The sequence below is a fragment of the Notechis scutatus genome, chromosome 5 (genome assembly GCF_049901735.1).
Source record: "Notechis scutatus isolate UNSWTSFEM ecotype Mainland chromosome 5, rNotScu1.2, whole genome shotgun sequence".
Classification (NCBI taxonomy): domain Eukaryota; kingdom Metazoa; phylum Chordata; class Lepidosauria; order Squamata; family Elapidae; genus Notechis; species Notechis scutatus.
In genome coordinates, this window is record NC_142013.1 from 113,592,726 (window position 1) to 113,616,004 (window position 23,279).

The 23,279-nt window shown below is 43.6% G+C and overlaps 1 protein-coding gene across 2 annotated transcripts in view; it reads right to left on the reverse strand.

Annotated features, from left to right (window-relative positions):
* Positions 1-3,245: 3,245 nt before the first annotated feature.
* The window catches only part of ENOX1 (ecto-NOX disulfide-thiol exchanger 1), a 478,008-nt gene continuing 457,974 nt past the window's right edge, over positions 3,246-23,279 (reverse strand). For both annotated transcript variants that reach the window (XM_087967587.1, XM_087967588.1), the window contains exons 15-17: positions 8,890-8,992; positions 5,964-6,049; positions 3,246-4,282 (exon numbers count right to left, since the gene is read on the reverse strand). In XM_087967587.1, coding sequence (XP_087823713.1) covers positions 4,151-4,282; positions 5,964-6,049; positions 8,890-8,992 — 321 coding nt within the window. In that variant the 3' untranslated portion in view covers positions 3,246-4,150. The remainder of the gene's footprint in view (positions 4,283-5,963; positions 6,050-8,889; positions 8,993-23,279) is intronic.

Here is a 23,279-nt window from a genome sequence, read left to right on the forward strand (position 1 = left end):
TGCTGGCCCCACCTACCCCTCCCCTCCCCTCCCAGGTGTCCCCACTTTTTTATCCTCCCAGGGGCCCGAAGGAAGCCTCCAGAGCCACAGGAGGGCCAAAAACAGGCCTCCCAGATGTTCGGGAAGGCTGGAAACGAGCCCGTTTCCGGTTTCCAAAGAGCCTCTGGAGCCCGGGGAGGCTGTTTTCGCCGTCCCGGAGGCTCCAAGAAAGCCTCGGGACCCCGGGGAGGGCAAAAACGCCCCCCCCCCAATGTGGTGCAAGAGGCCAACTAGGCCACACCCCACCATGGCTACGCCCACCCAGCAACCAGACAGAGAAAACCCGTTGCTAAAATGTTTGAAGCTCACCTCTGGGCCGAATGAGCAAAGGGAATCCAATAAAGTATAAAATGCAGAGCTAATAGAGAGAGGGATGAAATTATGAAAACGCTTTCATCCACTGGGTGGAAGATGATTGAAAGCAGCAGAAAATCCCGGACTTTGTTCAAGGGGGGAGAAAAAGAAAGAAAGAAAGAAAGAAAGAAAGAAAGAAAAAAACTCAACTAAATTTTATCCGGCTGTGAAAAGTATCCACCTGTCTAGTTCTGCGTCCCAAAGGAATAAGAGGATGCACAATTTGACTCCAGATCCCAGATGTTCGGGTTTTTTTTTTCCCGTGTAAGATTGAGAGTATCTTGGCAATGTTTCGATGAGGTCCCACTTGCCATCTTCAGGCTGGTGCTTTTGGCTTCATGCTTGTGTGAGCCAAGCGTGATCAGAGCTGTCATCTTTCTATTAAATACTAACGGGGAGGTGTGGTGTGCTGGCTCTGTTGTAAGCGGGCTGGTTGGCTGTGTTGTTATTTCTTGATTGGTTGATGGAGTTGAAGTTTGCAGGTTGGTTGGCTTTTTCGTAAGAACATGTGTGGCTGAGTTACTGGCTGTGTGTCCATCAGCCTCCTGTGTTGTAACGATCTGGGTAATGGGCTGTGTGATGAGCCGTGATGGACATCTGCCAATTTTGACACCCTCAATTAATTGTCCAGGGATTAAATAGGATAGAAATTTCCCCCTATCTGGATAAAAAAGACCCTCATTGTGGACCGTTGTGAGATTGGCATGGGAGGGTTCAGGAGGTATCTGAAATGCATCTCTGGACACTTCCTCCAAGTCTTGGGGGGGGAGGTTTAAGGAGACCAGCCAGCAATACCCTCCCACCCGCCCAATTCAACCCATGGAAAATATTTGCTCCCCTCCCACCTTACAAAACTACAGCTATTATATATGTAGGTGTATGTACCGTATGTTAATTATATATGGGTAGTCCTTGACTTACAAGCATTCATTTAGTGACAGTTGAAGTTACAACCGTATTGGGGGGGGGAGAAGTGACTTGTGACCGTTTTTCACCCTTACACCTGTTGCAGTGATCACGGGATCAAAATTCAGAGGCTTGGTGTTCTGAGCCGGCTCCCCAAACGTGAGAAACCCTCGGTAGTTGAAGCAATTGAGGAACACCTACATTTATTAGGAAAATTTCTCTCTCACTGCAGGCTTACAAATCCATCCGGCCTGAAGAGGAATAGTTGTCTGTCACGTCTATTCATCTCCGCCCCCTGCCTTTTATCCCCAGAGCTAGGGTGGGGTTTCGCTAGCAGTGGTGGGTCTTCTGTCCCAAGGACCGGCTCATAGATTTCCACTGCTCTCCTCTCCTCTACAATCTGGGCATCCAGGCACTGGACCCAGATGTTCCTCCTCTTCCTCATCAGCCACCTCCAGACCTGGGGGCTCTTGAAGCTCCATCTGAGGGCTGATGGACAGTCCAGGCTCCCCCCCCTCTCTCTGCCAGCTCCATTCCCTCTCCCCCCTCGCAGCTCTCAGGTTGTCTTGATGCTGACCTTGACTCTCACTCCTCCTCCTCCTCTGATTCGGCTGATGGAGGGACAGGCCACAACACTTGGCAACTGGCATGTACTTATGACTGTTGCAGTCTCCCGGGGTCACGTGATCCCCCTTTGGTGACCTCCTAATGAGCAAACTCAACGGAGAAGCTTAACAACCATATTGCTAAGTTAGCAACCTCAAGGATTCACTTAAGAACAGTGGCAACAAATGCCACAAAATGGAATAAAACAAATGCCTTGCTTAACAACAGAAGTTTTGGACTCAATTGTGGTCATAAGTCAAGGCTTACCTGCCTGTTAGTTATATGAGTTACAACCATCCATTTTAGTGACCGTTCGAAGAATCTGGGAAACCAGATTCACTGAACATGTTACGAGCGTAACATCTGCAGCGGTTCTCTTAACAATGGCGCCAAAAAGGTCGTAAAATGAGGCAAAACTCACTTAACAACTGTCTTGTTTAGCAATGGAAATTTGGGGCTCGACTGTCATTGTAAGTCTGTGATTAAATCAATAACAATAACGATAACGATACTGATACTAATAACAACAATAGCAATAATAACAATAATGCCGCCTTTGTAATGAGAAAGATGAAACAGTGACCATTTAATCAGTGGGTGCAGCAAGACTGACTACCTAGAATACCATAACTGAGTTGCTAAAATCATTCACTGGAAACTGTGCCAAAAGGTTGGATTTGAGTATAGTAACAACTACTGGGAACATCAGGTTGAGAAGGTTCTGGAGAATGAAAAGGTCAAGATCTTGTGGGACTTCAGAATTCAGACTGACAGGCACTTGGCCCACAACACACCTGACATAACGATGGTTGAAAAGAAAAAGGTTTGGTTCATTGACATTGCAATACCTGGTGATGCACAAATTGTAGACACGCAGCAAGAAAAAATCACAAAGTATCGGGACTTACAAATTGAAGTTGAGCAACTTTGGAAAAAGAAATCTTGTGTTATCCCAACTGTAATTGGAGCCCTTAGAGCAATAGCTAAAGGGCTGCCTCACTATTTGGAAATCCTGAATTTATCAGACTTGAACACCCTGATTCTACAAAAAACCACCCTGCTTGGAACAGCTTATATCCTCCGATGCTACCTGAGCAACTCCTAGGTCCTTGGTTAGGACTCGAGCTGTTGAGCTACCAACCAGCCACAAAGGCTCTGAATCTCACTAAATATTTAATAATAATAATAATAATAATAATAATAATAATAATAATAATAATAATAATAATAATAATAATAATAATAATAATACATTGTAAAATATATGAGGAGATGGGGAGGAGGGGACAGGACAAAATAAATACATTTTTTTTAAAAAAGTCAGCTTGTAAAAGTCCAACTATGGTAGAATTCCTATTTATTGGAAAAAAAATCAATATATTTGCTATAAAATCTGTAACAGTAATGCAACCGGATACTTATTTTCAGATACATAACCCTGAATGTTACATACCAAATACAATACAGTAACACTGCCTTCCTCTTTATTTACACGTCGTTTATGAAAATTGATATGCAATCCATGTTAAAGGAACTTAGAATGGAGAACCGTTATGTTAGAAAAATAATATTCTGCAGAAAGCAATGTCCAAGAATCCAAGCACATTTGTGTGGGGTTTTTTTTTTTTTTTTTGTTTCGTGTTTTTTTTTCTTTTTCAGGCCTCTGGCAATAAGGCAAAAAGTCCCTGGTAGAGCAAATAACTTAATTTACAAAATACAAATAACTATTCAAACACATTTTTTTTTCCTTTTTCAAGTTGGCGTTTGGTATGTACTCTTTTCTCACTATGAAATCGGATTTATTTCATTGATTTATTATTTTTATTGTCTTCTTATGAAACGGAAAGACTCTTAGGCATGAACATTTTGGAGGAAGATCTACCACATCATACACAGACATTGCTGGAGTTTAGAAACCGAGAAACCTTCTTCCAGTGGGCTCAAGGTGAGCTAATAAGAGGGCGCGTACTTTTAAATAATGAGATCATTATGATTGCAGAGTTATTGGTTGGTTTTGAGTTTTCATAGGAAACATTTCAGGAGCATTTTATTTTCCCCTTTTCGTTTTTGGAACTGGCACACGACTACATTTTTTTCACGAGAGGACATCACAAATGCAACTAAAACCAGGTTTGGAAGGCTATGAGCCAAACCTAATTCTCCTCCTTTTAATACTTCAGCTCGCCTCTGTCATCGCAGTCTGTCACACGTTTCTCCCCGAGCAGCTTCGGATCCAACTGTGTGGTCAAGTCGTTTTAATCCCTTCGAAGGCACAAAATTTCCACCGTTTCTCCAGCGTGGCTCCAACGCCGGAAAACTCTTGCTTAAACATACGTGGAAGCCGCATCAAAAGCATTTCTATTTCGTTCGCTGAGATCTAGGGAGGAAGGCGAAGGAGAAGAAGGAGAAGGAGAAAGAGAAAGGGAAGAAGAAGAGGAGGAGGAGGTAAAAGAAGGAGGAGCAGGAGAAGGAGAAAGAAAGATAAAGAAGGGGAGGAGGAAGAAGAAAAAGAAAAAGAGGAGGAGGAAGAGGAAGGAGAAGAAGAAGAAGAAAAGGAGGAAGAAGAAGGAAAATAGGGAGGAGGAGGAGGAGGAGGAAGAAGAAGAAGAGGAGGAAGAAAAAGAAGAAGAGGAAGAGGAAGATTAGGAGAAAGGGGAAAGGAGAAGGGAAAAAGTAGGAGGAGGAGAAGAAGAGGAGGAGGAGGAAAAAGATATTTCTATGATTTCATATTATATATATAAAATTAAAGTTTTTTTTAGTGTAAAATACAAATAAAATGAAGGAAGACCATGGAAAAGTGGGAAAGGAAAGCAAATAGGGGGAATCAGACTTCAGAGAGTAATTAAGACTGCAGAAAAAATAATTACTACCAATCTATCTTCTATGGAGGACCTGTCTACTGCACAAGTCAAAAAGAGGGCTGTGAAAATATCTACGGACCCCTCACATCCCGGACATAAACTGTTTCAACGCCTTCCCTCAAAACGACGCTATAGAGCCCTGCACACCAGAACAACTAGACACAAGGACAGTTTTTTCCAAAATATCATCACTCTGCTAAACAAATAATTCCCTCAACACTGTTCAAGTAGTTACAAAGTCTGCACTACTATTACTATTAATCTTCTCATCACTCCTTATCACCCATCCCCTCCCACTTGTGACTGTAGGACTGTAATTTTGTCGCTTATATCCTTATATATTACAACTTATATTGACTGTTTCCTAGTATGATTTGATTGCTTATTGTTCCCTTTGACTATCATTAAGTGTTGTACCTGATGATTCTTGACTCTTGATGAAGGTATCTTCTCTTTTTATGTACCCTGAGAGTATTTTCACCAAGACAAATTCCTTGTGTGTCCAATCACACTTGGCCAATAAAGAATTTTATTCTATTCTATTCTATTCTATTCTATTCTATTCTATTCTATTCTATTCTATTCTATTCTATTCTCTATTCTATTCTATTCCATTCCATTCCATTCCATTCCATTCCATTCCATTCTAATCTTCTGCTCTGTTCTTCAAACTTATGAAGTTTTGAGAATTCTTCACCACTGGAAAGCCCACCAAAGAGGATCCAAGTAGCGGAAACTTTTTGCTTATGTCAATGTTTTTACCAAGTTATAGGTAAAAGATCTCCAGAAGTTGTGGGTGCTCCATCACTGGAGATTTTTTTGAAGAAGAGACTGGACAGCCTTTTGTGTGAAATGGTACAGTTTCTCCTGCCTGAGCAGGGCTTGAACTAGAAGACCTTCAAGGTCTCCTTTCTAACTCCATGATTCTGTTAGTCTATTCTGATCTGTTGTCCGGATTTCAATGCAGTAAAGAAGGATTGATTGTAAAATCTATAGAGGACAATAAATGAATCCTCTTAATCACATTTAGGGTTATTTCTCTCCAGGAATTTATTTTGTAACCTCAGCAAAAAGCAGCAGTGAGGATCTAAAGACATTCTATTTGCATTTTGTGAAAATTTGCTGCCTACCTCATCTTATTTTTTTTTAATTTCAACCCCCCCCCCGCCAAAAAGAAAACTTCTAAATCCAATTTACCCGAGAGTCCAGCTGCTGCATATACGACCAGAGATATTCAATATTAGCTCCGAAAGGATGAACGTGAAGGAACGTGGATATGATACCTGTATTAAAATGAAATTAAAAAAAGAAAACCTGTGATAATTGATTCAGGCCATACAGAATAGGATAAAATAATTATTGTACATAAATGCACCTGGATTTCAACCAAAAGTCGGCACTTGTGTTTCTGAAACAATTCAACAAGAAGATAAATTTCAACCCAAACCCTTCACTTTCAAGAATAAGAGTTCATATCCAAGTGACCAAAAAAAAAAAAAAAGAGAGAGAGAAGAAAATATTTATTCAATGAAAGACGTGCTGGAATTTTTTGTAGCTTCGCGTGCTGTGCTTGATTTGCCCATCAAAATTTGTAGGCATTTGAATAATAAAATTCTTGCTCTTCTTTTTTTTTAAACTTCTTTGGTGGCTCTGGTTAGGAACATGTGTTGGCTATCAACCCTGCTCAGCATTAGCCTGCCTTGATTTTTTTTTTTTTTTTTGTAATAATTTCTGCATGGGTTGCATCCAAATTCAGATTAGTAGGCAAATTAAACCACATTTTTTCCATTTATATTTTTCTCATTTTGAAAACCTCTTTGCAGGTCGTGTGACAAACAGAAGCTAGTATAGAGGATCAATGGATTAAAGGGGGAAAAATAACTTTCTTCCCCTTAAATTAACTCTGTCTCTGCTAAACAGCAAAGGTCTACAAAAATCTAGCTTGATCATATGGATGGCCGCAGAGAAAATTAGCCAATGGATGGCTACAGAGAACATAGACAGGTAGCCCACAACTTACAATCATTCCTTTAGTTATCATTTGAAGCATGATTCAAGTATCAAGAAACACGGGAAAGGAACTCTAAAGCAGGGGTCTCCGGCCTTGGCCACTTTAAGACTTGTTGGACTCCAACTCCCAGAATTCCTCAGCCAGCAAAGCAAAACTTGCTGAGGAATTCTGGGAGTTGAACTCCACAAGTCTTAAAGTGGTCAAGGTTGGAGACCTCCGGTCTGCTGGCTGAGGAATTCTGGGAGTTGAAGTCCACAAGTCTTAAAGTGGTCAAGGTTGGAGACTCCTGTTCTAAAGGTTTTCTGTGAACAATGCATTGGTGTGTAAGCGATAACCAACAATTCTAAACCAGCACGTCTATATTTTAGAAAGTTGTATTACATCTAGATTCAAAATGGGCCTTTTTTTAAAGAGAGAAATTGCACGACTTTCCAAAGAGAATTATGTATTTGGCAGCTACAAATAACCTACAGGTAATTAAGGCCCGTCAATTAATGAAAGCTAGGGTTGCATGACATGCTACTCAAGAAAGCCAGGATCAGCTGTGGGAACAAGCAACATTTTTACCTCTGCCCTTTGAGGTTTCTTCAACCAAGTTTTGTGACTCATCTGACTCCATCATAGCTGCCACCTGAAGCTCTAGAGCAGGGTGTCCAACCTTGGCAACTTTAAGACTTCACTGGACTTCAACTCCCAGAATTCTGGGAGTTGAAGTCCCAAGTCTTAAAGTTGCCAAGGTTGGACACCCCTAGAGCTTTGGCAGGTGGATGTGAAAAACCTGAATGAAACACGAATTTCATGTGATCATCATCTTCTTTTAATGACCCCATAATCCCTTGTGGGGTGGCATTTGGGCAACTGAATGGAGCTGTGTGTTTATTGGCCGGATGCCTTTCCTATCGCAAATGCGGAGTTATATTCAGCAGATCTATCTATCTATCTATCTATCTATCTATCTATCTATCTATCTATCTATCAATCAATCAATCAATCATAGAATGGAGCTGAGTGTTTACTGGCCGGATGCCTTTCCTGTTGCCAGGGCAGAGTTTTGTTCAGCAGATATATTCTTCATTGTGTCCAGAGACAGAAATATCTTCCCCTACCTGGGATTGAACTCACAGCCTCCTGATTGTGAGGCGAGAGCTCCACCTCTAGGGCCACCACACCACTCCACAAAGTTCATGAGGTGTTTCCACCAAATCATTAAGACCCAGTTGCAGTTCTTTTCACAAAGGGCCGCATTGCATGGATTTATGAAAAATGTTTAGTTTCAGAGATGTGTTTTTTATTTCTTAGTGTAGCCAACTTATCCAAATATAGGGGGTTTCCACCTCTTTTCTGGGGTCTCTCACCCACTGAAACGCAGAATACTTCCGAGGCTGATTCTCCTTTTCGAAGGCCTGACCAACATTATGCTTGGAAAAAGGAGCATGGAGAGTTAGTGTAATGCCCCTGTTGGAGTCTGAATCCGAGGAGGAAAACGAACAGCTGACACAAGGAGTGGGAGTGTGGCTCTGTTGGCTGTGGAGGAAACTGGGGAAGGGCAAAATCCAGCTGGGCAGAGCAGGGGTGAGGGAGAACAAGGGAGAGGGAGTTCAGAGGACCCAGGCCCACACCCTCTTCATCCTAGGTCACACAGGGAGGAACGGAGAAGGGAGCAACGTGGGTGGCTTACAGGGGAGGAAAGGGCCCTGAGTCCCTTCATTTAGCCACACCTGGGAAGGGAGTTTAAAAGAGATCTGTGCTGAGTGTGGCGTCTGCTGGGAGCAAATGTGAGTTTATCTTGTGTTGACTTTGGTTATCTGCGTTCCTGGCATCCTCCTAACCGTGTTGAATTATGGCCGTTCCTTCACATCTGGAATTCCTTCTCTTGCCCTGCCAGACTAATGACCTCATCTTGCCTTGATTGGATTTGTAGTTACAGTTTTTGTTGACCACGTTTTGGACTTGATTCTCTGCAGCCAAAGGCTGTTCCTGGGAGAGTTTTTCTCCAGCCAGAAAGTAACCAGGATATTGGGGGCAAAGTTGGAGCTAATAAAGGGACTCCTATGGATTATCTGACTGGGTTGCCTTTGTGCCACGCCCCAGGTCACCCCAGTTACCTCTTACCTATCAATAAAGCTTCTTTCTCTGACTTTAGTGGCTGGCTTCGCTTCTCTGCATTTTTTTCTCTGTCCTGGTTGACCAACGGCACCGTCAACCCATTGATTTCCTATAAGGTTGAAAAAACAAAATTAAATAAAACAGGTGCTTCTGTGGAATACATCCATGTCAATAGGCACTGTTGCCATTCATCCTCTCTCTCCCTATTAAAAAAAAGGACATTACTTTAATTTCCAGCTACAGGCAAGATAATTATAAATTATTGATCTGTTTTCCAACACTCAGTAATTCCCAACGTGATCTAAGGAAGGGAAAAAAATCCAGTTTTTTTTCTCTTTCTCTCTTTCACTCTCTTTCTCTATCTCTCTTTCACCCTCGCTTTCTCTCTCTCTCTTTCATTCTCTTTTGCTCTCTCCCTCCCCCTCTCTCTTTCACTCTCTCTCTTTCTCTTTCACTCTCTCCCCCTCTCTCTTTCACTCTCTCTCTCTTTTTCACAGTCTCTCCCTCCCTCTCTCTTCTCTCTTTCTCTCTGTCTCCCTCTCTCATTCACTCTTTTCTCTATCTCTCTTTCACCTCGTTTCTCTCTCTCTCTTTCATTCTCTTTGCTCTCTCCTCCCCTCTCTCTTTCACTCTCTCTCTTCTCTTTCACTCTCTCTCCTCTCTCTTTCACTCCTCTCTCTCCTTTTCACAGTCTCTCCTCCCCCCTCTCTCTTTCTCTCTGTCTCCCTCTCTCATTCACTCTTTTTCTCTGTCTCTCTTTCACTCTCTCTCTCACCATCTCATAATTGCCTATAACCAAAACAGGCCCGGACTGAGCAATAAAGAATATATATATATATATTTATTTAACCATCTGCCCTTTGTCGAATAAAATTGACCTCGCCTTTGGATTGCTCCAATCTCGAGATAAGTATAGGATACACAAGTGGATAACAGCGTGTCCAATTTTTTTTTTCTTACTCCCAGTTCTTGCAGCAGGGAGGGGAAAAAAAAATAACAGAAAGCTGTGAATAATTTACAATCGTGGGGTGAAAATAACCGTTTTCCACGGAATGACACAACTTTGGCAAGGAGAAATGACTCCTTTCCAAAAACAACACAACAACAACCTTCCCTGTATACAAGAACTCGGCACCTAAATATAGTCCTCAAAACTTACAGCAGTTCATTTAGTGACCACTCAAAGATACAGGGCACTGACTGATGACCATTTTTCACACTTACGGCCATTGTAGCTTCATTAGGCTCATGGGATCGGATGCTTGGCAACTGACTCATACTTATGACGGTAGTAGTGTCCCAAGGTGATCCCCATTTGCGATCTTCTGACCAGCAAAATCCACAGAGAAGTCAGATTCACTTAACGACCATGTGGCTAACTTATCAGCTGCAGTGATTCACTTAACAACCGTGGCACGGAAGGTCATAAAATGAGTCAAAACTCACTGAACAAATGTCTCACTTAACAACAGAAATTTTCGGCTCAATTGTGGTCATAACTCGAGGCCTACCTGTATTCTTTTACAGAGGCAGATAATTTCATTACAGTCAAAAACTCCTCAGGTCGATTTATTTGATTTAGATCAATTTATTTAAACTATAGATCAAAGTTCTATAATTTGAAGAAAGATGGCACTAAATTGTTACAGGCTTCAGCTCACAACAAGCCCCCTTGCTCGTACACAGGTGGTCCTCAACTTACAACCTCAATGGAGTCCAACATTTCTGTCGCTAAGCAAGGCTGTTAAGTGAACTTAGTCCCATTTTACAGCCTTTCTGGCCTCTGTTGTTAAGGGAAACCCGGCCATCTAAAAGTTAGTCACACAGTTGTTAAACAAATCCAGATTCCCCCGTCGAATTTGCTTGTCAGAAGGTCACAAAAGGGGACCGTATGAACCTGGGAAGCTGCACCTGTCATAAGTTCATTCCTGTCATGCCCCTGTCAGAATCTGATTCAGAAGGGAGGCTGAGCAGCTGACAGGGAGTCGGAGTGTCGCTCCGTTGGCTGTGGAGGAAACTGGGGAAGGGCAGAGTCCGGCTGGGCAGAGCAGGGGGGAGGTAGAACAAGGGAGAGAGAGTTCAGAGGAAGACCCAGGCCCACCCCCTCTTCATCCTAGGGCACGCAGGGAGGAACGGAGAAGGGAGCAACGTGGGTTGCGTGGCTTACGGGGGAAGAAAGGGCCCTGGTTCCCTTCATTAATTGCAGCTGGGAACACAGTATTTAAAAAGGGAGGTTGTGCACAGCAAGTTGTTGGGAGAAAATCGTGAATTATCTTGTATCGTCGAGGCTTATCTGGGTTCCTGGCGTCTTCCCAACTGTGTGAGTTTTGCCATGCTTTCAAGTCTGAAATTCCTTCTCCTGACCTGTCAAGCTAATTACTACAGCTTGGTTTGTTTGGACTTTAAGTTACAGTTTGTGTGTACCTTGTTTTGGACTTAATTCTCTGCAGCCAAAGACTGTTCCTGGGAGAGTTTGTCTCCAACCCTAAGGTAACCTGGACATTGGGGGCAAAGTTGGAGATAATAAAGGGACTCTTATTACTTGTTTAACTGTGTTGCTTTTGTGCCACGCCCCTTTGGGTCATCACAATGCCAGTTGCCAAACCTCTGAATTTGGATTACGTGACCGTGGGGATGCTGCAATGGTCATCAATGTGAAAAATGGTCATAGGTCACATTTTTCACTGCCATTGTAACTTTGAACAGTCACCAAACAACTCAAGTAGAATATAATGAGCTGGAAGGGACCTTGGAGGTCTTCTAGTCCAGCCCCCTGCTCAAGCAGGGGATGCCCTCACGGTGGTGTGAAAAATGGGCATAAGTCACTTTTTTTCAGTCCTGTTGTCACTTCTAATAAACCGTTGTAAGTCAAGGACTATCGGTAGTTTCGGGAGTGTGTTTCAGAGCAGTGCATGCGCAGAGTCTGGTTTCACTTCTGGAGAACCTGTTTGCAAAAATCTCCCGTTGACCTGGGAGGAAAAAGCCTTTTTTTCCAGATTTCAAGGGATGTGATTTGCCACATGTCGCCAAACCGTCTTTTCCAAAGCCTTTGCACGGCCCCTTCGGATCGTATAACTGTCGACACCCAGATGCTTGCAAAACACATTAAAGGCAAAATGCAAGCTTTAGGGGGAAAAAAAAACCAACAACCAGCAGGCAGTGCAGATATAAGCTTGAAAGTGGGTTAAAAGAAGAACCAGGAAAATGGGTCAGTCAGGAGCTGGGAATGAAATGTCCTTTTGAAAAAGATTTTCTTAGGAAAAGCAAAGAGGGGGAAATAATCGTGGTGTTTGGACTCTAGAATTAAAGTTTCTGTCATGCCCCTGTCAGAGCCTGAAACTGAGGAGAAAGACGAACAGCTGACAGGGAGTGGAAATGTGGCTCCATTGGCTGTGAAGGAAACTGGTGGAGGGCAAAGTCTGGCTGGGCAGAGCAGAGAAGAGGAAGAACAAGGGAGAGGGAATTCAGAGGAAAACCCAGGCCCACCCCCTCTTCATCCTCGAGCATGCAGGGAGGAATGGAGAAGGGACTAACATGGGTTGCATGGCTTATGGGGGAGGAAAGGGCCTTGATTCCCTTCATTAGCCACACCTGGGAATGAGAGTTTAAAAGAGATGTGGCAACTGCTGGGAGCAAACATGAGTTTATCTTGTGTTGACTTTGGCTATCTGCATTCCTGGTGTCCTCCCAACTGTGTTGAATTATGGCCATTCCTTCATGTCTGGAATCCTTGCTCCTGCCCTGTCGGATTAATTATCTCATTTTGCCTTGATTGGACTTATACCGTGTTTCTCATATAATAAGGCCGGGTCTTATTTTTTGAGCCCGAAAAAATGGCTAGGCCGTCTTTTCGGGGTGACTTAATTCCCCCTTGCATCTTCAGGCGGGTGGGCAGCGATGGCTTGGATGTTGACCTCGCCGTTGGTGGGGCACTTCGTATCAGGGTCAACGCAGGCATATCCGGGTGTGCAACAAAAGTACTTCCTAATGGCAAGACCCCCACCATTCCCCCCATTTCGGATGTTTTAATATAGGCCTTAATTTGGGAGAAGGGGTTAATTTCATTTCATGCCTATAAAACATGCTGGGACTTTCTATTGGGGAGGCCGTATTGTTGGAGAAACAGGGTAGTTACAGTTTTTGTTGACCATGTTTTGGACTTGATTCGCTGCAGCCAAAGGCTGTTCCTGGGAGAGTTTTTTCCAGCCAGAAGGTAACCAGGACACTGGGGGCAAAGTAGCAGCTAATAAAGGGACTCCTGCTGATTATCTGGCTGGATTGCTTTTTCAAGAGGCAACTGGACTGTTTTTCCTTCTCATCCAAGAAGTTTCTCCAGTTCTTCTTCTTCAGAATTGAAGGAGCTTCTTGGATGAGAAGAAAACATTTTTAAAGGAAGGTCCATGGAGATTCTTGGTTCTCCAGGTCATGGTTGTCCCAAAGGTGCTTTTTTCAAGAGGCAACTGGACTTTGTTTTTCCTTGAAGACGTTTTGCTTCCCATCCCAGAAGCTTCTGAAGAACTGTTCTCTAGAACAGAAGAAGCTTCTGGGATGAGAAGTGAAATGTCTTCAAGGAAGAACCAAGAAAATCCAGTTGCCAATTGACAAAGCATTTTTGGGACATCCTGAATAAATGGCTGTTCACTCTTTCCTCACAATCACTACTCTACACTTTCCCACTGGTTAATTGTTCTCACTGTGAAGTAATTTCTTCTTAGTAAAACTTGCTTAAAACTTAACCTTGGCTTGCTTGTTACTTCGTGTTCGAGGTTGTTGAATGAATGCAGCACTTTGGTTAATTTAATGGCTCGATATAAGCCGTCTAAATCAAACTCAATTTCCACCTGAACTCGTAAAACCCAGTACTCAATTTAAGCTGTGTTGTGTGGGTGTTGCTGGTCAGTGCTGATGAACTCAACGGGGTGTGATATTGTGGTTGTCTTAAGCTGCGCCAGGAAAGCAGCATTTCCTGGGAGAAGCACCTTAAAGTTTATCGAGCAAAAATAGAAAATATAAGTGTCTGTCTGTTGTGGATTTAGATTTAATGGAGACTATCACAACTGCCTTTGGCATTCATAAAAGAACATAAGGTCAAGCAACATCATTGTTTCGGAAATGAAAAATAATAGATCACCAAGGACTAGAATCTTATAAATGTCAAGGAAAGACAAAGGAGGATTTGAAATTGTATGTACACAAGACTCCTCCATAATTGCTGGTTCACCTGAAGATTTCCTAAAATGGTTTACACTGATCAAATTGGCTTTAATTCAAACTATTAATTTCCTTCCAGATAATAAAGTTGACCGTCTGTGGAAATTCTCTATCCTCAGTTGTCCCAAAGGTGCTTTTTTTTCAAGAGGCAACTGGACTTCCTTGGTTTTTCCTTGAAGATGACCGTCAAACTATTTGCTTCTCATCCAAGAAGCTTCTTCAGTTCTTCTTCTAAAATTGAAGAAGCTTCTTGGATGAGAAGCAAAACATTTTCAAAGAAACATCCATGGATATTCTCCATCATTCAGATCATGGTTGTTTCAAAGGTGCTTTTCTCAGGAGGCAACTGGACTTTCTTCGTTTTTCTTTTGAAGAGGTTTCGCTTCTCGCCCAAGAAGCTTCTTCAGTTCTGAAGAAGAAGAACTGAAGAAGCTTCTTGAATGAGAAGCAAAACATTTTCAAGGGAATATCCATGGAGGTTCTCCATCCTCCAGGTCAGCATTGTCCCAAATATCCTTTTTTCAAGAGGCAACTGGACTTCCTTGGTTTTCTTTGAAGACATTTTCCTTCTCATCCCAGAAGCTTTTTTTGGCTCTTCTTCTTCAGAACTGAAGAAGCTTCTGGAATGAGAAGCAAAACATTTTCAAAGGAGATGTCTCTGGATATTTTCTGTCCTCCAGGTCGTGGTTCTCTCAAAGGTGCTTTTTCAAGGGGCAACTGAACTTTCTTGGTTTTTCTTTTGAAGACGTCAGAAGGTTGCAAAAGCAGATTGCATGACCCCGGGATGCTTTAACCGTCATAAATAGGAACCAGTAGTCAAGCATCCGAATGCAAATCATATGACCGTGGGGATGCTGAAATGGCCATAAGCATGAAAAATGGTCATAAGCCACTTTTTTCAGTACCCTGTAACTTTGAATGGTCACTAAATGAAATATTGTAAGTCAAGGACTACCTTCCTCCACTGTGCAACCTTACAACTCGCCTCTCACAATTGCCTTTTTTGTTCTGCTGGACATAAAATAGGACTTCATCTTAGCTAGCCTTGAATCAATAATTCTCTCATTCCGTGACTTATAAAAATCTGACTCTGAGGTAAATATTCACTCCTGGAGTTGCTGAATGATTATATATATATATTTGTTTTTGTAGATTTTCATGGGTTCAGGTATACAGGTCTTGGCATGTTCGGTCTTTTCCCGTGTAAGATTGAGAGTATCTTGGCAATGTTTCGACGAGGTCCCACTTGCCATCTTCAGGCTGGTGCTTTTGGCTTCATGCTTGTGCAAGCCAAGCGTGACCAGAGCTGTCGTCTCTCTATTAAATACTAACGGGGAGGTGTGGTGTGCTGGCTCTGTTGTAAGTGGGCTGGTTGGCTGTGTTGTCATTTCTTGATTGGTTGATGGAGTTGATGTTTGCAGATTGGCTGGCATTTTCGTAAGAACATGTGTGGCTGAGTTACTGGCTGTGTGTCTATCAGCCTCCTGTGTTGTAACAACCTGGGTAATGGGCTGTGTGATGATCTTCTGAGTTCTATTGTTGTGACATTCTGGGTCTTGTGCTGTAATCTCCTGGGTCGTTGGCTGTGTTGCAACATCCTGAGGTTTTGTGGTGTAACCTCCTGAGTTCTGTGATGTGATATCCTGAGCGGGTGGCTGTGATGTGACGTTCTGGGTTTAAGCAAACTGACACATGCCACGAACATATAGCCAGACCTCAAACTCAGAGCCAAACCAAAAACCAGAACGTTACATCATATCACATCTCGGCAGAATCTCATCTGCCATCATCAGGCTTCTGTATTGTGTTCGGCTGGCATGAAGTCGAAAGCACCAGCCTGAGGATGGCGAGTGGGACCTCGCCGAAACGTCACTAAGATACTCTTAATCTTACACAGGAAAAGACCCAAACACACCTAGACCTACATATGTATATATATATAAGTTGGACCAAGTCAGGTAAAAAAAAAAATCCTAGCAAATACATTTGCAAATGTTATGATTGGTAAATATTAAACTCAGCTAGCCTTTTGTGATTTAATCTGCTGCCTGAAACCAGCCAATCTGGGTAGCTTGTATTTAATTCAAATTTCGCTCACAGGATCACAGGTCAAAATTCTGTACGCAACATCAAACAACAAAACATGTGTTGCAATTCAGATATTAAAGGGGGAATGGTGTAGCTAATTGGCTTCTAACATGAAAGCCACCTATTAGATTTTAATTATACCTAAAATTTCCATACAGCGATCACGACTGAACAATATTTTTGCTGTTTACTGAGGTTCCTTACAGAAAATAAGGTGTTTTTATAATTAAAAAAAAGATGGATTGGTTTAGAAACAGGAGTAATATTACTCTAAGGGCACTATGAATGGATGGGTCAATAAAACAAGGGATTAATTCAGATTTCTTGTGGGTCAAGCATTAACTTTGGCCAAAGCCAATGCTCTTCTGTCAAGAACATAAGAGAACCCTACACAGGTAGCCCACAACTTACAACAATGTGATTAAAGGTAAAGGTAAATGTTCCCCTCGCACATAAGTGCTAGTTATTTGCAGCTCTAGGGGCAATGCTCACCTCCGTTACAAAGACAAAGAGACAGCGCTGTCCAAAGACATCTCCGTGGTCATGTGGCCGGCATGACTAAATGCCAAAGGTGCATAGAGCGCTGACTCATTCCCACCAAAGGGGTCCCTGTTTTTCTACTTGCATTTTTTACATGCTTTCAAACTGCTAGGATGGCAGAAGCTGGGACAAGTAATGGGAGCTCACTCCATGATGTGGCACTAGGGATTTGAACCGCTGAACTGCCGACCTTCGGATCAACAAGCTCAGCGTCTTAGCCACTGAGCCACCACGTCCCAACAACTCTCAGAGTGAGCGCTAACAACCAGATGACTGCCAGGAATACAAACCCTTCCATCGTCCACCCTTCAGTCAGAACCGAAGAACCTTCTTGGATGAGAAGCGAAACGTCTTCAAGGGAAAAAAAACAACCAGAGTCCAGTTGTCTTTTGAAAAACACCTTTGGGTCAGCTTGAAAGAGATTAAAAATACCTCCCAGTTAAGTTGTGGAGCAGAACAAATGGTGAGGGAGGTATAGGTAGTCTTCAACTTATTGAGCCCAACATTTCCATTTGCTAAGCGAAACATTTGTTAAGTGAGTTTAGCCTCCGTTTATCCCCTTTCTTGCCACCGTTCTTAAGCGCATCGCTGCCGTTGTTAAGTTAGCAACACAGTTGTGAAGTGACTCTGGCTCCCCCATGGATTTTGTTTGGCAGAAGGTCACAAAAGGGGGATCACGTGAAACCCCCTCCCCCCCAGGACACTGAAACAATCATAAGTACATGCCAGTTGCCAAGCTTCTTAATTGTGATCACGTGACTCTGCGGATGCTACAATGGTCATAAGTGTGAAAAGCAGTCCTAAGTCCCTTTTTTCGGTCACTAAACGAACTGTTGTAACTCAAGGTCTACCTGTAGTAAGATGGTCTAGGGCCATGATGGCAAACCTATGGCATGCATGCCACAGGTGGCACGCAGAGCCATTTGTGTAGGCACGTGAGCCCCAGCGAAACTTACCTGCACTCTGCATGCGCACACCTCTCAGTTGATTTCCGGCCCATTTGAGGCCTTTTTCGGCCTTTCAGAGGCTCGAGGGAAGCCTCTGCAGCCTTTGGAGGCCGAAAAATGGGCCCGTTTCGTCACTCCCGGTACTTCCGGTTTCATTACTTCCATTATTTGGAGGCTGAAAAAGGGGCCCGTGTTTCAGCCTCCAAAGGCTACAGAGGCTTCCCTTGAGCCTCTGAAAGGCCGAAAAAGGCCTCAAATGGGCCGGAAATCAGCTGGGAGGTTCGCGCATGCGCAATGCAGGTAAGGGGGTGTGGGGGTAGGTGTTGCATGCACATTGCATTGTGGGTGCCGGCAGACACATGGTGTGTACTATTGTGTGCGCACGCTTTCGGCACACCACAACAAAAAGGCTCGCCATCACTGGTCTAGCACCTTACTACCAGACCTTTGCTCAGGCTCACTACCACAATGTACTTGTTTACTTTCCAGACTATGTCACATCACGGTAGCTTTTCATTATGGCTTATCTCCATCCCAGCCTTAACTTCAACGGTGCTGGAGACAGATTAAAATATTTTTTCAATTTCCTTCCCCCGTATTATTATCATCATGACTATTATTATGAAATTGTTTTTTCCTCTTGGCATTTCGTCCTGTTGTATCTCATTTTCCAGGCCAGCACCATGGAAACCCATTAATAAATGACTACAACATGTCGAAGCTATCAGAAAAAAACAAAAACAACTGGAGGATGAAATATTTATTCTCAACGAAATGTTCTCCGAAGAAAATGGGCGGAGGGGAAACTTATTGGAGCTTCCCAGAGCAATTAAGAATGATGATTATACGATAAGGAAGTGACGGAGGAGAAGTCCATCAAAGAATACCAAACTCAAAACAACAGAAGAAGAGAAGATCTCAGGCAAGGGGGAGAAGTATTTGAGTGGGTGGACCATTCACAGAAGTGAACTTGGGGTTCCATGGGGTACCAGTTTAGAGAGGACTTCCCCAATTTCTGGGGGAAATAAAATTAAATATGGGTAGTCCTTGTCTTACAACTGAAATTACAACTTTCTGTTGAGAAGCGAGACATTTCCTGAGCTGACGTTGCCCCATTTTATGACCTATCTTGCCACAGTCATGAAGCAAAACACTGCGGATGTTAAATTAGAAACATGGTCGTTCAAGTGAATCTGGCCCTCCTTCATTGGAAAGTCACGAAAAGGGATCATGTCGTGACACTGCAACCGTCATAAGAACGAGTCAGTTGCCAAGCATATGAATTTTGTTCACGTGACCACGGGGTTGAGACAACAGTCGTAAAGGTGGAAATCGGTCATAGGTCACTTTTTTCAGTGCTGTTGTAACTTCAAACGGTCACTAAATGAATTGTTGTAACCCAAGGACTTCCTGTAGAAGAATTACTTTTTTTTTTTTTAATTGTGGAAGTTCTATCTACATACTACTCCTAGGACTGGTTGGTTACTTATCTAGATCCTCCATAGTGGAGAGAGAGAGGAAGAGAGAAAAAGAAAGAAAGAGAAAGAGAGAAACAAAGGAAGAAAGAGTGAAAAAGAGAAAGAAAGGAAGAAAGAGAGGAAGATTGAGAGACAGACAGAGGAAGAGAGAAAGGAACAGAGTGAAAGAGAAGGAAGGAAGGAAGGAAGGAAGGAAGGAAGGAAGGAAAGAAAGAAAGAAAGAAAGAAAGAAAGAAAGAAAGAAAGAAAGAAAGAAAGAAAGAAGAAGAAAGAAAGGGAGAGAGAGGGAGAAAGAGAAAAAGAAAGAAACAAAGAGAAAAATAGAAACAAAGAGAGGAGAGAAGAGAGAGAAAGAGAGGGAGAAAGAGAGAAAGAAAGAGTGGGAGAGAGGAAGAGAGAAAAAGTAAGAAAAAGAGAGAAACAGAGAGAAAGAGAGAGAGAGAGAAAGAGAAGGAGAGAGAGAAAAAAGAGAGAGGAAGAAAGAGAGAGAAAGAGAAATAGAGAGAGAGAGAGAGAGAGAGAGAGGAAGAATGAAAAAGAAAAAGAGAAACAAAGAGAGAGAGAAAGAGAGAAGAGAGAGAACAAGGGGGAGAAAGAGAGGGGGAAAGAGAAAGAGAGAGAGGAAGAGGGAGAGAGAGAAAGAAAGAGAATCAGAGACAGAAAGAGGGAGAGGGAGAGAGAAGTTGTCCCAATCTGCTTTCTTATTCCAATTGAAAATAACCTCTCCAAAGATTAACGTCTAAATTATGGAAGGAGTATCTCTGCCATTCCTCGTGTCCCCTGGATCTCGCGCTGACTACCAGGTGGGTATTTGTGCTAAATCCAGCTTGTCAGATGTATCAAATAGGTACTAATCCCATTAAAGGCATTACAGACCACTAATAACCATGCGGAGAACGAAGCCAAACCCTTCCCTTGGCAGACATTTTGATCTGCAAAACACTCGGTGACAGAGACGCGCCTCGAGGGAGGAAGGATTGTCAACCTCCCTTTAATAACGTATGTAATTCCGCAGTTCACGTTTCTCCAACGAGTTGCCGGGACGTTTAAACTATCCAGGGCTTTGAAGAAGTAGTTGCCATCTGGTGCCCTTAACCGGGCTCCCCTCTGTCCCTCCTCTTCATCCGAAGAAAAACCCCTTCCCAATGATGTGTAGTCCTCGAAGTATGGCCACAATTCAGCCCCAAATTTCTGTGGCTAAGCGAGGCATGTGTTGAGCACCGGGTTTGTTGGCCCCGTTTTATGACTTTCCTCTCGCCGCCGGCATTAAAGGGGATCTTTACAGTTCTTAAATCAGGGACATGGTTGTTAAGCGAATCTTGATGCTTGCTCGACAGAAGGTCACAAAAGAGGATCGTGCGACACACACACATACACACACAGGGACACTGCAACTGTCATAAATATGAGTCAGTGGCCAAGTGGCTGAATCACGTGACCGGGGGGATGCAAAAGTCATGTGTGACAAATGGTTATAACCAGGGGTGGGATTCTACAGGTTCGCACCTATTCACTAGAACCGGTTGTTAACATTCTAAGCAGTTCGGAGAACCGGTTTGTTAGAAGAAATTACAGGGCTAATCCTGTAAGGAAGGCAGGAAGGAAACATTCTGGTGTTGCTTATAGAAACTGCCTCTCCGTTAACCCGTATTAAATTCTTGGCAGGACTAGACTGCCTGTCTCTGGAACTTCTCTGGAGTTTTTCCCCCCTCTTTTGTTGGTACTTTGCTTGTGTGGAGTGACCATTCAAAGTTACAATGGCACTGAAAAAAGTGACTTACAACCATTTTTCACACTTACGACTATTGCATCATTCCCACAGTCATGAGAGGCCAGACGAGGAGATCCATGCCTCGATGTGAGTAATGTTGAGTTGGCCATGCCCAGACAGTCACAGGACCACCGAGCCACGCCCACCACCTAAGCCACGCCCACAGAACCGGTTGTTAAAAAAAATTGAATCCCACCCCTGGTTATAACTCATTTCTTTCAGGGCTGTTGTATGTTCAATCCGTCACTAAATAGCCTGCTATGAGTCTAGAACTACCTGTATTTCATGTTAATGGCACTTGTTGGGTTGACCACATCCTACCTAAAGTTCTCCGGAACTCTTTTCAAGTCCGTAATTGTGATTTCTTTCAAGGTCAGTAAGAATTTTGGGAAACATAACGAAAGGAAGGAGCCTACACATGCCAACAAAGCATCGAGGTTGTCTTCTTTTGCATTCTCTTTGAGGGATGTTGTGTCCTTCACCAAAGGGGTTGTTCTGACCTTGCCTTCCTCAAAAAGCACTAAGCTGACTCTTTGTCCCGGCAAAACCCCTTTTATGAAATAAAGGTGAATTTCTTGTATCCACATTCAGCCAAAGGCCTGGCAAACAGTCTTTCAAGAGTGCGATTAAGGAGCACAGACCTTATCTAGCTTGGAGAGCTGCCAAGTAAATATTTACAAACACAGTGCTGACAAGGAAGGACTCGGCACAGAGTTTCTGAGATGCACAGGCAGATCTCCACACTGCTGCAACAAACCGATTGTTTCCTGCAGAAGCCCCCTCCCCTTTCGCTCCTCTTTTAATCCCTATGGGAGGGGCCACTGAGCATACACCTATAACCTTACTCCCATGTCAACCTTTAGTTCGTAATTGTTCTTTTCTTTTGGCAGCTCTGCGCATGTGCAGGCTGGGAACTGGCTCCAGCTGCTCCCCTGCCTCATTGCTATCCGACCCTGAAGGCAGCTGACCGCGGCCAGACGGCCCTGGGCCCAGCTCTGCCTCCAACGCAGAGCCCTCGTCCGAGCCTTCCTCGGGCTCCAGAACTGGCCCATGTTCCTCCCCAACCTCCTCACTGTCCGACTCTGCTGCCAGCTCCAACAGCTGCCGGCGGACCACAACAGGGGTTGGCTGACCAGAAATCTAGGAGAGAAGTCCTACACCTGATCTGTCCTGGTCATCCCTGGAGAGCCGATTGGCAAATGAATTGGAAGAACGGGTGGCCAAGTAGGAGTGACTGGGCTCTTCAGTTGGCGGCATCAGCTGGTGGCAGAGGTGGGGATGAATGAACAAGAAGCTGCCTGACACTTGGACCATGAGTCTGTCTAATTGATTGGTAGCATCAACGGGGGATTTCTGGATGAGGGACAGGGACAAGGAGGGAGAGAGGGGGAGGAGGAGGAGGAGGAGAAAGAAAAAGAGAAGGAGAGCGGGAAGGAGAAGGAGCAGGAGGGAAGGAAGGAAGGAGCAGGAGAAAGAGAAGAGAAGGAGGAAGGAGGAAGGAGCAGAGAAGAAAAGAAGGAAAGGGAGGGAGGAAGGAGGAGAAAAGAAGGAAGAGGAGGAAGGGAGGGAAGGAAAGCGAAAGAAAAAGAAGGAGAAGGGAGGGAAGGAAGAAGGAGAAGGGAGGGAAGAAAGGAAGGGGAAGGAGAAAGAATAAGAGAAAGATAAGGAAGGGGAGAAAGAAAAGGGAAGAAGGAGAAAGAAAGAAAAAGGAAAATGAGGAGGAGGAAGAGAAGGAGAAGGGAGGAAAGAAGGGGAAGGAGAAAGAATAAGAGAAGGAGGCAGAATAAGAGGAAGGAAGGAAGGAAGGAAGGAAGGAAGGAAGGAAGGAAGGGGGGGGAGGGAGGGAGGGAGGGAGGGAGGAAGGATCTTTTCTGATGTAGCTACAGATGTCAAATATTGACATGTGACATTTTTGCCCTACATGCTCTGAAAACCGGGAAGAGCTGGCAGTCAAGACAACATCTGAGTTCTGATTCTGCACTTTTCCTGTGAGTAGGTACGGAAAGGAGGAGAATTATATCAAATGTGCTCATTTTACCAAGCGTTAGACCTCTGGGCAGGCACCACACATCCTCTTCCTTTGTTCTTAGGGGGCTTAAACATTAGGGGAAAGCCACTACAAAGAAAACTGCTTCTCCTTTGCCACGCGACCAAGGTGTGTGTGCGAGAGAGATGCAACTGAGTAAGAAAGACGGCCTCTCTTTCCGCAGGGCACTTTCCCCGGCTTCACTGCGCTTGAGAAGCGAATTCTCATTGGAGGATTAGACTTTCAAATTAATAGGCTTCAGGGCAACTGTGCGACAAAGACCAACTACCGAAATCTTGTCAGGTATTTATAATACCTTTTCCAACCCATTTTTT